This window comes from Canis aureus, chromosome 2 (assembly GCF_053574225.1).
Source record: "Canis aureus isolate CA01 chromosome 2, VMU_Caureus_v.1.0, whole genome shotgun sequence".
NCBI classification, from domain to species: Eukaryota; Metazoa; Chordata; class Mammalia; order Carnivora; family Canidae; genus Canis; species Canis aureus.
This window is the reverse complement of record NC_135612.1, coordinates 58846727-58860363: the sequence shown is the minus strand read 5'-3', so window position 1 is coordinate 58860363 and position 13637 is coordinate 58846727. Positions and strand designations below refer to the sequence as shown.

Genomic DNA, 13637 nt, shown 5'->3' with positions numbered 1-13637 from the left:
CAGCCCTGGGCTCTGCATTCCTAAGGAGATAGCACTTCATGGACCATACTCACCATCAAGGTCCTGGCGGGCTCAACCTGGCAACGGTGCAGCCTCCAGACTGCTGCCTGGCGAGCCCCAGGCAGAGGGACCATCAGCGACCCCGAGCCCCTGCCACGCTGGCCGGTAATGCAGAATGCCTAGTCAGCATGGCCCTCGGCCCCGTGCTCTGAAACTCCTCCCTGGGGTCACTCCCAGGAGCTTGTCCATGATCTCTGCCAGATGAAGAAACTGAGGCACAGTTGCAGGGGGGGCAGGCTGAGATTTGAACCTAGATCTGACTATGCACCCTTCCTGCTCTGCCCGGCACACACTCCCTGCCCCTGCAGGCGCCTGGGGTGGTATGTGGCGCTCACCTCTGCCTTCAGCCGCTCGATCTCGATCTCCCCATCCTCGATCTGCCGCCGCAGCTGTTTGGCCACTGTCTTCTCTGTCTCCACGATCTGCAGGAGGTGCAGATACTTTTGCATCAGCGCTTCGTGCTCTGTGGCCAGGGTCCGGTAGCTGCGGACAGATGGACACGGCAGGTTAACACGTTACCTGCTGGACCCCCCAGAGCTGCAGGCCAGGTAGGACTCACCCCCCTACGGTACTCAGGAGAAGGTCCTGATTGCTGCCCAAGCATCTGGGGCCTCCTCCCCAACTCCTGTTCAACTGTGTCCCGCTTTCCCCTGCAGGCCCCCGGGCCTTTGCACGGGCAGATCTTCTGTCTGAAGCCTGTCTCCCCCTTCTCCCCTCCCTGTGCTAGCTTCGTCCTCTTTCCTGGCTCCAGGTGTCTTCTCCAACCCAGACTACGGGGGTTACCCCCACTGCCCAGGCCTCGGATGCCCAACCCAGGGCTCTGGCACCCCCTCCTCCAACTGCAGCCCCAACTGGGAGGCTTGTGCTGGGGGAGACTGGGACCAAGGTTGGGGGGCCAGATAAGAGGGCCCCTCAAAGTCCAAGCAGAGGATGAAAGAGGGAGCCCAGCATTTGTCAGATTAACAAGCCTTAGGCTGGTGGAGCATCACGGCTGGGCAACTTGGAAGAGCCGCCAGGTGGGGGCAGTGGTGCCCTGCCCAAAGTCACAGGTCCCAGGCCTCTGAGGGTGATGTGTTCTGGGCCAGGGTTCCCCCTGACTCCACGCAGCCACGCAGCATGGGCAGGGCCTGTGAGGACTTCAGAACTGGGGGAGGACCTGGATCCAGGAAGGGGTGCGGCCTCTGAGGGCGGAGGGGCTTTGCAAGGGGCCTGTCGGGGCAGGAGACTGGAGCGCAGGTATGGACTCAGAGGGAAGGTCCTCCCGCCCAGGGCCCCGCAGGACGGCCTGCCTTCCTGTGCCTGTGTCCCCAGCCTCCCCCACCCTTGGCATCTCCGCACCACATGGCTCTGTTTCTGGCCTCCAAGGCTCCCTGTCCCCTCCAATCCCCATCCTGCCTCCCGCCCGCTCATGTCCATCATACAGTCCTGCCTCGCTTTGCCACCCCCAGCTGTGCCACCCACAGCCACCCCTGCCCCCCGTGGGCTGAGTTCTGCTTGGGTCCCATGCTCTGACCCCGTCCCTGGGCCCAGCCCTGCTTGCTCACACACTCATCAGCCCAGGGACGTCAGACCGGTCACCGGGCCTCTCTGTGCCTTAGTTTGCTCATCCGGGAAATGAGGATGATGAGTCCCTGCCCACGGGGCTCTGCCGGCATGGCACAAGTCACCACACAGGACACACAGTGCTGCGATTACCGTGGCTCCCTTCATCCCGCCCCTGACCCCCCCCAGGTCCCTCCCTGGACCCCCCACAGTCTGTCCTTCTGTGTCAGCAGCGGCCCCTATGCCCTGGGCTCTTTGTCCTCAGTCTAGGAGCCCCGAGTCCCTGTGGTATGAACCCAGCCCCCTCCCCACCTTTGCAGTAAGGTCTATTGAAAGAACAGCCTGCCCTTACCCATTGTCCCACACCTGTCCTCCCCTCACTCCTAGCCAGGGCAGCCTCTGCCACCTGCGCCCACAGAGGGAACTGGTCCCTCTTGGGGGTCACAAGCTGGCTACCCCCTTGCCCAATCAATGCCCAATCGAGGGGACCGTTTCCCATCTGGCATCTTCTGACATGACTTTCCAGCTGCCCTGGATGTGGCTGGTCCATGGGGTGCCAGGTCGGGGATGCTGGCTTTTGTTCCCGACTCAGGAGCTGCACACAAATGTTCTAAGCCCTAAATGGGACACTGACAGCTTCCTGATGAGCCCGAGTGAGATGAGGATCCCAGGATGCCGTGGGTGGGACACAGTGTTGCAATATGACAGCGGCTACATGGAGGGGTTGGGGGGGCGCCCAGGAGGTTGAGAAAGCCTGGTTCCCGGCCTGTGTCAGAGGAGGTGACTCCTGTGGCACCCGAAAGTGGCGGGGGTGGGTGGATGGGGCAGAGGGTGTAGGCAGCCCGTGGACCTGGAGCACGTGCCAGGGGAGGACCCAGAACTCCGTCCTGGCTTCTGCACCCTATCTAAAGGTCAGTAAGGCTGGAGGGGGCACGTGGCTGGTGGTACCATTGGCTTAAGATGAGGATTCTGTGCTTGCCTTATGAAAATGAGCGTTAACCAGAATATTAGGTTTTAAAGCATTTCCTACTTCCCAAGAGGCTCAGCTGTCTACTTGCAAAGGAAGCTCAGTGGAGAGACACTGCCACACCTCCCTCTCACTCCAGGGCCATCCAGGACTCGGTTGGTTTGTCACGGACGCTAGTGCTTCGGGGCGGAGCAGGGCCTCATGCGCAGCGGCTCTGGGCAGCTCTGCCTCCCCCACCTCCATTCCTCCAGTGACGGGGTACTGAGCACCTTTTTGGGCAGCACTATCCTTGGGGACTCAGACTTGGATCTGGAGAGGGACTTAGAAGCCATGGAAGAACCACGGTCTCATTTTACAGCCGAAGAGACTGAGGCCAGGAGAGGGGACCACGATTTTCTGAAGTGCTCGAGCCGTTCTCTGGTCCTGCCTGTGTGTGAGTTACGGGGCCACCCTGGTCCAACAAGCGCTGCGCCGTCTCTGTCCCCTTCACCAGGTAGACGCCACACATGGTAGCATCTCACTGTCTAAGGCACTGATTTCCTGAATCCGTGTAGTCCTGGTAATCAGAGTCTACAACACATTAGAATTCTATATCGCTCGAACGCTTGGGAAGCCCCTCCATAGAAACTGATTCATTTGTTTCTCAAAATGACCCTACTCTCGGTTCTACATCAGTGCCAGGGAGGCTGAGGGCCACCTACTCTCCCTGAGTCTGGGGTCTTCCCACGTGAATCCATCCTCCACAAGGCCGGCAATTTCCACTCAAAACTGTAGGTCTGATGGTGTCACTCCTCTGGTGTAAAACCTTTGATGGCTCCCACTGTTCACAGAGCAGTGAAGGTAGCAGTGAGCATTTAAAATAGATGAACCCTGCTCACAACTCATACATTGGACCCGAGACACAGTACACGAAGTTCACCTGTCACAGGGAGATGGTGGGGGCTTGGCAGCAGGTGGGATGCCTGGGGTCGGCAAGGCCAAGCACCTGAGCTTGGTGTTCAAGGGCTGGTCATGACCAGGTTACTCTCCACCTTCGGAAACCCACACTTGTCTCTTCATTGTTCCTGGAAGCCACTCCTACATCTGTGCCTTGGGGATGTGGTCCGGGGCCCAAGCACTCATAGTTAAACCCATTAAATATGCCTCTGGTCCTCTGGCTCAGATCAAATGTCATCCTATATCCAGTTTCCACCATCTACCTCTACATAGAGGGAAGTAATGTCTCCTCCTCACAGCCTTCACATACCAGTGCTTGCTGGCTGTGACCACGACTAGTGTCTTCCTGATGGGACTGTGACATCTCTGGAGGGCACTTTCATCCATCCTTGTCTGCCCAGTGCCATACTTGCAGCCTGACTCTACAAGTTCATGTGTGAGAACCTGGTGTCCATGGCTAGACTGGACATTCCTTGAGGACAGAGATGGACATGGCCTGACCTCAAGGTCACAGGGGTTCTGTCAGCTGGCTCGTTCCAGGGCTCAAGGAAGGGCCTTGGTATCCATCCATCTACCTACCCATCCAACCACCTATCCATCCAGCCACTCACTCATACATCTATCCATCCACCCACATCCATCCATTTATTCATCCATCCACCTACCCACCCATTCACCTATCTATCCATCCACCCACCTCCTGTTCATCCATCCATCCATCCACTCACCCATACCTATCCATTTATCCATTCACCTACCTATCCATCCACCCATCTATCTACCCCACCACATCCCATTCATCCATCCACCCATCTATCCACTCACCCACCCATCCATTTATCCATCCACCCACCTACCCATCCACCCATCTACCCACCCACCCATCTACCCACCCACCCATCTACTCATTCACCCATCCATTCACCCACCCACCACACCCATCTATTTATCCATCCATCCATCCATCCATCCACTCACCCACACACCATTCATGCATTGTTCATCACCTGTCTGTCCATCCACCCTCACACACAGTTTAAACACATCCATTTTTCATCTACCCTCCATTCATCCATCATTCATCTTCCACTCGACATCCAACCTGGATCCATCCTCTACCCATTCATTCATCCTTGAATTCTTCCAATCCACATTTGCTGACCGCTTGCCTATACCTCTATAAGCCCTGGGGATGCAAAGAATTACACTTGGTTTCTGCCGTCAGGACCTCACACTTAACAGGCAGACAGACACAGAAGCACACCCCTCTCCACTGAGCAAGAAAGATTACCTGCTGAGAGGGGCGAATCTGGGGGGTCCCTGCCCTCAGGACTCAGCTCTGCCAGGGGGCTGCCAGCTGTGGAGCCGCACCCCAGCCCACAAGCTTGGCCCTTCCCTAAGACCCAAAAGACTCAACCCAGTGTGGAAGGCCTTCTCTGCAGCACTTACGGGAGACCCTTTGCTTTTCTCTCCATCTGGCCCCTCCAGTGAGAGGCACACTGCTGGGAATGAGGAGGTCTGGAATGCCCAAGCTCAGAGCAGTTTAGAGGATTTCAGTGTCTAGGGCAGGAAATAGGCCCAGAGGAATGACAGGAGCAGTTCATAGTCAGGCAGCAGATCAGTGGCCGCATTGGGCTGGAGCCCAGACTCAGGCTCTGGTAGCCGTAAAGCCCTTTATCCACACCGACTCAGGCTCGGCTCCTCTACCAGGAAGGAGCCAGTGTGCTGGAGCAGGTGGGAGGCTGCTCCTCAGGTCTCCTGCTCCCGGTGGGACCCGAGCTCCAGGGCTCTAAGGGCGACCCTGCCGAGAGCCCCCCTTACAGTTCTCCTTCTCCTCCCTACCCCGGGGCCTCCCTCGGGTCCGCCTTGTCTCCTGGGACATACCTGGCATGAGCGATGGCTGCCACCCACTCGTCACAGTCCTTGGCATCCTCTGTCCTCAGCTCCAGGGCTTTCTGGTTCTCATGGCTGAAGTTAACCGTGAAATAATGCTGCATCGAGAAGAAGACATCTCTGATTACCAGGGTGTCCACGGCTCGCAGGCTGACTGTTTTGCAAAGTGCTTGCTGCCACATCAGCCAGGCGCAGGTTCATTATCTGTGATCCCTGGAATGCTGCTCTATTTAGCATTTTCAAACTCTTGATTGAGGCAGGTTTTGTATGATGGCACAGAGCCTCTGCTTAGGATATTGTGAGAAGGAAGCAAAACCCACAAAGCCCTATTTGTCGACAAACTGCAAAAAAAAGCTCATTTTGAACCATCAGGGATGCTGGGGGAAGGCAGAGAGAACACCCCACGAGAGCACCCCATTTGGGAGCTGGTACCATTTGGGAGCTGCATGCCCGGACAGTCCACGGAAATGTACCAAGTGCTCTTCTGGTCCTGGGACAGACAGATGGGGTCCCCAGGGGCACCCACCAGAAGCAAGTCTGTTGGATGCGGGTGACTTGGGGCTGGTTCTAGCACGGGGCCTGCCGCCTAGGCTCCCGGGAGGCAGAGCGCCTGACGACAGACACCTGTTAAATTCCCACGTTAATGCACCTAAGCTCCCAGCACAAGGCTTGATGCCCAACAAGCGCATCTGTTAGCTACAGTCATTCCATTTGGGAGATAAGAATCAAGGACTGTGGGGACAGAGAAAGCCACCCTCTGCTCAGCCCAGAGAGAGCAGGACGGCTGCCTGGTGGGGGAGGGCAGGGTCCAGGTTTGTTTATGTTGGACAAGGAGCACAGACATCTGGAGCCCCCAGTGTGCAAGAGGCGAGGGTGCGAGGGGCTGGACTGCAGGCATACGGATGCCAGAGATGAGGTGGGCAGGGTCTGGTGGCCATGCCCAGTGAGGGGAAAACACCCACGTATCTGGCTTGAGTGATGAGAAGCCAGGGGTGCTGTATAGATAGGTGAGGCATTGGCAGGACCACGAGCAGGTTTTTTTGGGGGGCGGGTGGGGTTGGGGGGACATGCAGACTTTGGGCCCACAGCCCATGTCTCTCCCGGCTGCTGAGGGGGCTGGAGTGTCAGGCTGGAGTGTCAGGCTCCAGGCACACAGAGGTTGGCAGAGAGGGTGGGTGAGCGGGTGCTGGGGGCCCAGCCTATGGACACCCCTTGGGTCTCATCCTGGAGTAGGAGGGAGAGAGGCAGGCAGGGGGGCACAGAGATGGACCTGCAGGCCTGCTGGGTCAGGGACACCCCCAGTCAGAGACGCGCCCCTGGACGGCCAAGGCATGGCAGTGTGTCAGAGGAGCCGCCGTCCCCGTCCCTCTACCCACGGCGCCCAGGCGCAGGGAGCAGCAGCTGAGTGTGGTGCGTAAACTATTTTTAGCCTCTGCTGACATTTACTGTATTTCTGTTAATTGTCAGTCTCGGTGGCAGCCAGTGTGTGTGCATGTGCGTGTGGACGGAGCGTCCATGTCTCTCACTTGTTTCCTAGGAAACACATAACTGGGGCTATGTAATAAAATGTCAGCTGCAGTCTCAAAGAGCTGAATTCGGAAGGCTCAGGTGGGCTCCCCACCCTCCCTGGCAGGTGAGGAAGAGCTGCAGGTGGCTGTCAAGCACTGCCCCTGACTCTCAAGGATGATGAACACCCCAGTGCTCGTCTCCCGTGATCTCATGGATTCCCACGTCACCAGGTGGAGCAGGTGTTACCTGTTTTGCACGGTTGTGCCACGTGCCCAAGTCCACACAGCTGGGAAGCAGAGGAGCCAGGATAACGCACCTTCCCCAGGCACCTACCATCCTCTCTGGCCGGGGCTTGGCACTGGGAGGTGAAGGTGATAAAGCCTACAGAACCTCCACACAGGTGAGACTTTGGGTCCTAACTCAGAAATGGGGTCTCTCAGTGGCCCACAGACAGGCAGAGGGGGTCCCCTTGGTCCCCAGGGCAGATGAGCCCATTCAGTGGTCTCCCTGGCCCCTCAGAGCCATGGGGAGTGAGTCAGCTCCTCAGCCCCGAGCAGAGGTTTCTCCCCAGTCGGCCCGGCTTAGGGGAGAAGCTCACAGTTACTCCCCCTGCAACACTGCATCAGCAGGTACAACCAAAGGAAGCCAGCCTAGAAGCCCCCAAGCCTAAACCCTGCCATCGCCACAGGACACCTTTGGTTTTCAAGTTGTAAGGATGCTTGGCTCTCTGCCCCTTGGGGCAGGACTGGTTCCCAGGGCTCCCTCCCCAGCCACCCCCAGGCACTGCCACAGGGTGGCATCTGTCCAGCCCCTGTGGGGCCTCTAGACCTGTCACCTCTGCTCTAGGTTAAGCCTTTGGCTGTGGCCAGCGTCCTCACCAGCACCCTGCTGCATCTCTTGTCCATGGAGACAGCACCTAGATGCCCTGTGATGGAGCAGTGGCTGGTGCAGGGGTAGGGGTGGGGGCCTGGGGGGAAGACATGACCTAGAAACTTCACTGCACCTCCTAATGCCACAGTGAACTCTGAGGAGGGCCCAGGGCAACCTCAGGGAGGAGGACGAGCAGGGTGCCATGCAGGCAACTTGGGAGCTTCCACTGCAGGAGGAACTGGAGGCTGCAGGACGGGGCTGGGCTCCTTGCACACATGGCCTTGCCAGGAGCACCTCTCACCCAAGGAGTCATGCGCTATCACCCCCATTTCACAGGGTGGGAGGCAAGACACACCCCCAAGGTCCCCTGCAGGCAGCCGCGCTAAGCCAGGACTAGGCTGTTCTGTGGCCCCAGGTGGCCCCGGGCTGATACGCAGGTGCCTTGGATGACAAGAGGGCCATGTGCTCACTTTGTGCCTGTAACCACCCCCTGACCCCCAACCCCAGGTCTATACAAGCACAGTGCCCATTGCCTGAGCGACTAGCAGACGGTGCTCACCGAGGGAGTCATTGCCACTTGACTAAGGCTGTGCTCTATGCGGGGACTGAGGGTAAGGGAAGGTAAGGGAGGGGGACATGGACAGAGGCAGGCAGGAGGACGTGGACAGGGGAAGAGATGAGATGAAGATGGAGATAGAGACAGAGATGGAGACACAGAGACAGAGAGATTGAGACAGAGATAGAGACGGGGGCAGGGGAGCAGAGACACAGAGGTGGAGAGAAAAAGTGAAATCCGCTGGGGGAAAGAACAAAGCCCACACATATAGAGAGAAAGGCTGAGTTCCAGACTCCGGGAAGATGCTAAGAAAAAGGCAATTTGGAGAACTGAGAAGGATGGGGCGGGGAGGGGGAACATCAGATGCTCAGACCCGTGCATGGAGAGACCTGCACTTGGAGAGGCCTGCAAACAGAGAGAAGAGACCCCACAAAGCGCTGGTAGTGGGACTGGGGAGGCAGCAGTCCCAGGCAGGTGCAGCCCAGGTGTCCCCTGGGGGCAGAGCCACCTGCAAGGTGGTGACCCCCCTCTCATGCAGGGGCTATGGTTGGAGGTGTGAGGGCCTCACGGGGTCTGGGCCAGGGCTGTAGTCCAGGGCTCCTCGGTGACCCAGTGCTGTTTTCACAGGGATGGACAGGGCTCACCAGAGTGAAGAGGGGTAGGTGGCTTCCTGGTCAGAGAAAGGGCATTGGTGTGGAATCTGACCCATGGTGCAGCTCAGGGCAGGTGGGCCCCTTCTTTGGTATGCTCAGGCTCTCATCTGTGAAGTGGGTAGTTGGGTGGATAAACTGGGCTCTTACTTTTTCTCAGTTCCACCCTCTCTCTCTATACCTGCACCATCTATGTGCATATCCACATCTCCATCCACCTGCCCATCCATCCACCTGCTCACAGAGAGGGAGGGAGGGAGGCAGAGACACAGCCTGGATGAGAGTGTGCGATCTTTCCCTGAAGCTCAGGCCCAAGATGACTCCCTGTCTCTTCTTACAGCTTTCAGGAGGCTCTAGGTGTGACTCTGGCCTGGCCCCCTTCTCTTTAGAGTGTGTAGCCCTAGTCTGGCCTGAGGGCCCAGGTGTGGCACTGTGTCCTGGGGTCAGCTAGGGAAGACACAGAACTTCAGGTCAGGGGGAAGGTGCTTGTCTGGATCTCAGTCTGGTGGGGAGGGGGTCCAGTAGCCCCCGTCCTCCTCTCACTTGAGGATTGCCTTCTCCCTGAGTCCTCTCCTCCCATGGAGCCTCACAGTCCTGCCTGATCCACAGGACTTGGATGGCTCAAGACCAGGCTGTGGCTGGCTTCCTTCCCCAGGGGACTCTGTACCTCACACAGAGTCTGGCATTGAGCAGGTGCAGCCGAATGGCCAAAGAAGAAAAGAATGAACAGACACATAAATGCTAATCTACTCCAGGAGTCTGAGGATGTCTCCATTAGGCACCTTGACATTTCTGCCACTCATCCCCTTACTCATATTAATACTCAATGTAATACCACCAATAACCCTCTGAATACTTGCTGTGTGCCACCTGGTGTGGCTGCATCTCTCAGAGGCTGCATCTCTCAGAGGCATCTACCAGGTGGGGAAGGTAAGACATTGAGTTCATGGTCTTTGTGAGTGGAGGCTTGAGACTGCTGTATTTTTCAGCATCAAGGGAAGCCCACCCCAAATAAGCAGAGTCCTGGAGTGGGCCCTGTGGGTGATACAATGGTCTCTGTGCCAGCCTATTTCCCATCTTTATCCTACTTCCCTGGCAGCATGGAGAGATGGGGCAAACTTCTCCAGGGGAAGTAGCAAGATTAGGATAAGAGGAGGTTATTGTCATCGTGTGGGAATGGCAAAAGTTATGAATTCTCAGGGTATTAAAAGTGGGGGGAGGCCATGGCTCCCTTCTCACCATACCCATTGGGTAGGCTTGACCTGTTCTGCCGCAGCACTCCCCTATGGACCCACCAAAATTGGCAGAAGAACATACCTTGGACATTTGGCTCTGGTGGCCAGGGGCTTGCTGTTCTGGGCCCCATGGAACTGAATTGATTAGAGAGACAGTTTCTGGCAGCCAACCTCAAGGGGCGCTGCCCAGACAGCAGGACAGAAGCCACCGTTGGGCTTCTTGTGCCCACTCCTTCAGGATGAGGAGAGAGCTGTTTGCCCTAATACGTGGAAATCAATGCAGAGAGTAAAGCAAATATACGGAAACAGAGGCCTGCTCCCAATGAAAGGACAAGATGAAACTCCAGAAAAAAACCCTTCATGAAGCTGAGATGGCTAATTTACCTGATAAAAAGTTCAAAGTCATAGTCATAGAGGAGCTCACTGATGTCAGAACAGTGGGTGAACACAGAATTTCAACAGAAAGAAAACATGAGAAGAAACCAAACAGAAGTCACAGAATGAAGAATACAAAGTTGAAGCGAAAAATGCACAAGAGGCTTCAACAGCAGAGCAGACAAAGCAGAAGAAAGGATCGGTCAACAGGAAGACAGTGCACGTGCTCGAAAATAGACCAGCAAAAAGAAAAAAGAGTTTAAAACAGTAAAGGCAGCTCAATGGGCCTACAGGACAACATCAAGGGAATGTTTGTATAATAATGGCTCCAGAAAGAGAAGAAAACTATCCCCTAGAAAAGGACAGAAAACTTATTTGAAGCCTAATGACTGAGAATATCCCTGGGCTGGGGAAGGAAACACACACCCAGGCTCAGGAAGCCTAGAGACTCCCAAAGAAGATGAATCCGAGGAGACCCACACCTGACATGTTGCTATAATGGAAACTCCAAAAGTGATAGACAAAGAGGATCTTCAAAATATCATGTGAAAACAACTCCGTGCATACAAGGGATCCTGGAAGACATCAGAGAGTTTTCAGCAGAGACCATGTGAGCCGGTGGGAGATGCAGAATATATTCAAGATGCTAAAGGGAAAAACCTTCCAAGCAAGAATGATCTACCCGGGAAGGATGTTGTTCAAGACTGAGGGGGAGAGAAAGTTTTCCAGACAAGCAGGAACTGGAGGACTTCCCTATTGCTGAGCAGTAGGGAAGATGGTAAAGAGATGGCAAAGGGAATTCTCTCCCTCAAGCTGAAAAGCAAGGGCGCTGATTGGGAACCAGGCTACACATAAAAGGATAAGTCTCACTGGGAAAGGTAAACATACAGGTAAAGGCAGTGGCTTAATCACTTATAAAGCTGGCAGGAAGATTAAAGGTAAAAGCAGTAAAAATGGCCATGCCTGCAACAATTACTTAAGGGACACACAAAATAAAAAGATGTAAAATGAGACATCAAAAGCCTAAAATGTAGGGGGAGGGAGTAAAAATGCAAAATTTTAGAATGTGTTCAAACTTAACTTGCTATCAACTTAAAATAAATTAGTATGTATACACACATAGTAGGCACACCACATTTTACCATGCTTTGCTTTGCTGCATTTCATAGCTACTGCATTTTTTTTTTCAAAGTAAAGGTTCATGACAACCGCATCAACAATTTTTCCAATAGCCTTTGCTCATTCTGTGTCTCTGTGTCCCCTTTTGGTGATTCTTGCAATATTTCAACCTTTTCCACTATTATTATACTTGTTATGGTGATCTGCGATAAGCAATTATGACTTGCTGAAAGTCTAGATGATGGTTAGCATTTTTTAGCAATAGAGTATTTTTAGTTTCAGGCAGGTACATTGCTTTTTTAAATATCATGCTATTGTATACTTAATAGACTCCGGTATAGTGTAAACATAACCTAACATGTATTGGGAAACCAAAAAAATTATTTTACTCGCTTTATTGCAATATTCACTTTATTGCAGTGGTCTGGAACCAAACCTCCAATATCTCTGAGGTCTATCTGTAGGCTGATGTATGTAAGCCACGTGGTTCCCACAAAACAAAAACCTAAATTAGATACACAGATGTTAGGCAGAGATAGGCATCTAAACATGACACTAAAGAGAGGCATAAAACCACAAGGGGAGAGAGCAAGAGAACAAGAAACAGTGAGGAAATAGGAAACATCTGGAAAATAATGAACAAAATGGCAATAAGGGCAAAGCCATCTGTAACTACTTTAAACATAAACTGACTAAATTCTCCAAAAATCAGAAGACACAGAGGCTGAATGGATTAAAACAAAAAACAAGAGCCATCTATATGCTGCTACAAGATGTCAGGCCATACAGACGTAAGAACACACAAACTGAAAATGAAGGGATGGGAAGAGACATTTCATGCAAATGGAAACCAGAGGAAAGCTGGTGTAGCTACACTTGTATCAGACAAAAGGGTCTTGAAAACAAAGTCTGTAATAAGAGACACAGGGGCATTACCAATGATGAAGGGGTTAATCCAGTAAGAAGACACGACATTTGTAAATATTTACATACTCAACATAAGCACACCTAAACATATAAAGCAAACACTAGAGACATAAAAAGAGAAATCTACATCAATGGAACAACAACAGGGGACATTAATTAACACCCCACCTGCACCAGAGGAGAGATTAACCAGCCAGAAAATCAACAAGGGAACAGCGGCCTTAAAGGACACATTAGACCAAATGGACCTGACAGCTCTACACAGAACATTCCACCCCAAACCAGCAGAAAACACATCCTTGTCAAGTGTGCATGGAACACTGTCCAGGAGACACCATATGTTAGGCAACAAAACAATTCCCAATGAATTTCAGAAGACTGAAATCATATTGAGCATCTTTCCAGACCATAACAGCATGAAACTGGGAATTAACTACAAAAGAAAACTGCGAAAAATCACAAACATGCTACTCAGCAATGAATGGATCAATGAGATTAAACATGCTACTCAGCAACGAATGGATCAATGAGGAAATCAAAGATGGAAAAAAACCCTTCAGATGAATGAAAATGAAAATATAATATACCAAAATCTCCAGGATAAAGCAAAAGTAGTTCCAGGAGGTAAGTTTTAGTGAGACAAGAAACAAGAAAAATCTCAAGTAAACAATCTAACTCCCCACCTAAAGAAGCCAGAAAAAGAGGAACAAAGCCCAACATCAATAGGAAGAAAGATATAATAAAGATCAGAGCAGAAATCAATGAAATTGAGACGAAAAAGACAATAGAAAAAAATGGATGAAACGGATTCTTTGAAAATATAAATAAAATTGATAAAATTTTAACTAGACTCAGTAAGAAAAAAAGAAAGAAATCTCAAATAAAATCATGAATGAAAGAGAGGAAGTTACAACTGATACTGAAAAAATACAAGGGATCATAAAAGACTACTCTGAACAATTATACACCAACAAATAGGGCAATTTAGAAAAACTGGA

At 52.9% G+C, this 13637-nt stretch overlaps 1 protein-coding gene across 2 annotated transcripts in view; it reads right to left on the bottom strand.

The window, feature by feature from the left end:
* The window catches only part of RASGRF1 (Ras protein specific guanine nucleotide releasing factor 1), a 93398-nt gene that overhangs the window by 64148 nt on the left and 15613 nt on the right, over positions 1–13637 (bottom strand). For both annotated transcript variants that reach the window (XM_077874582.1, XM_077874592.1), the window contains exons 2-3: positions 5390–5496; positions 396–543 (exon numbers count right to left, since the gene is read on the bottom strand). In XM_077874582.1, the coding sequence (XP_077730708.1) occupies positions 396–543; positions 5390–5496 (255 nt within the window). The remainder of the gene's footprint in view (positions 1–395; positions 544–5389; positions 5497–13637) is intronic.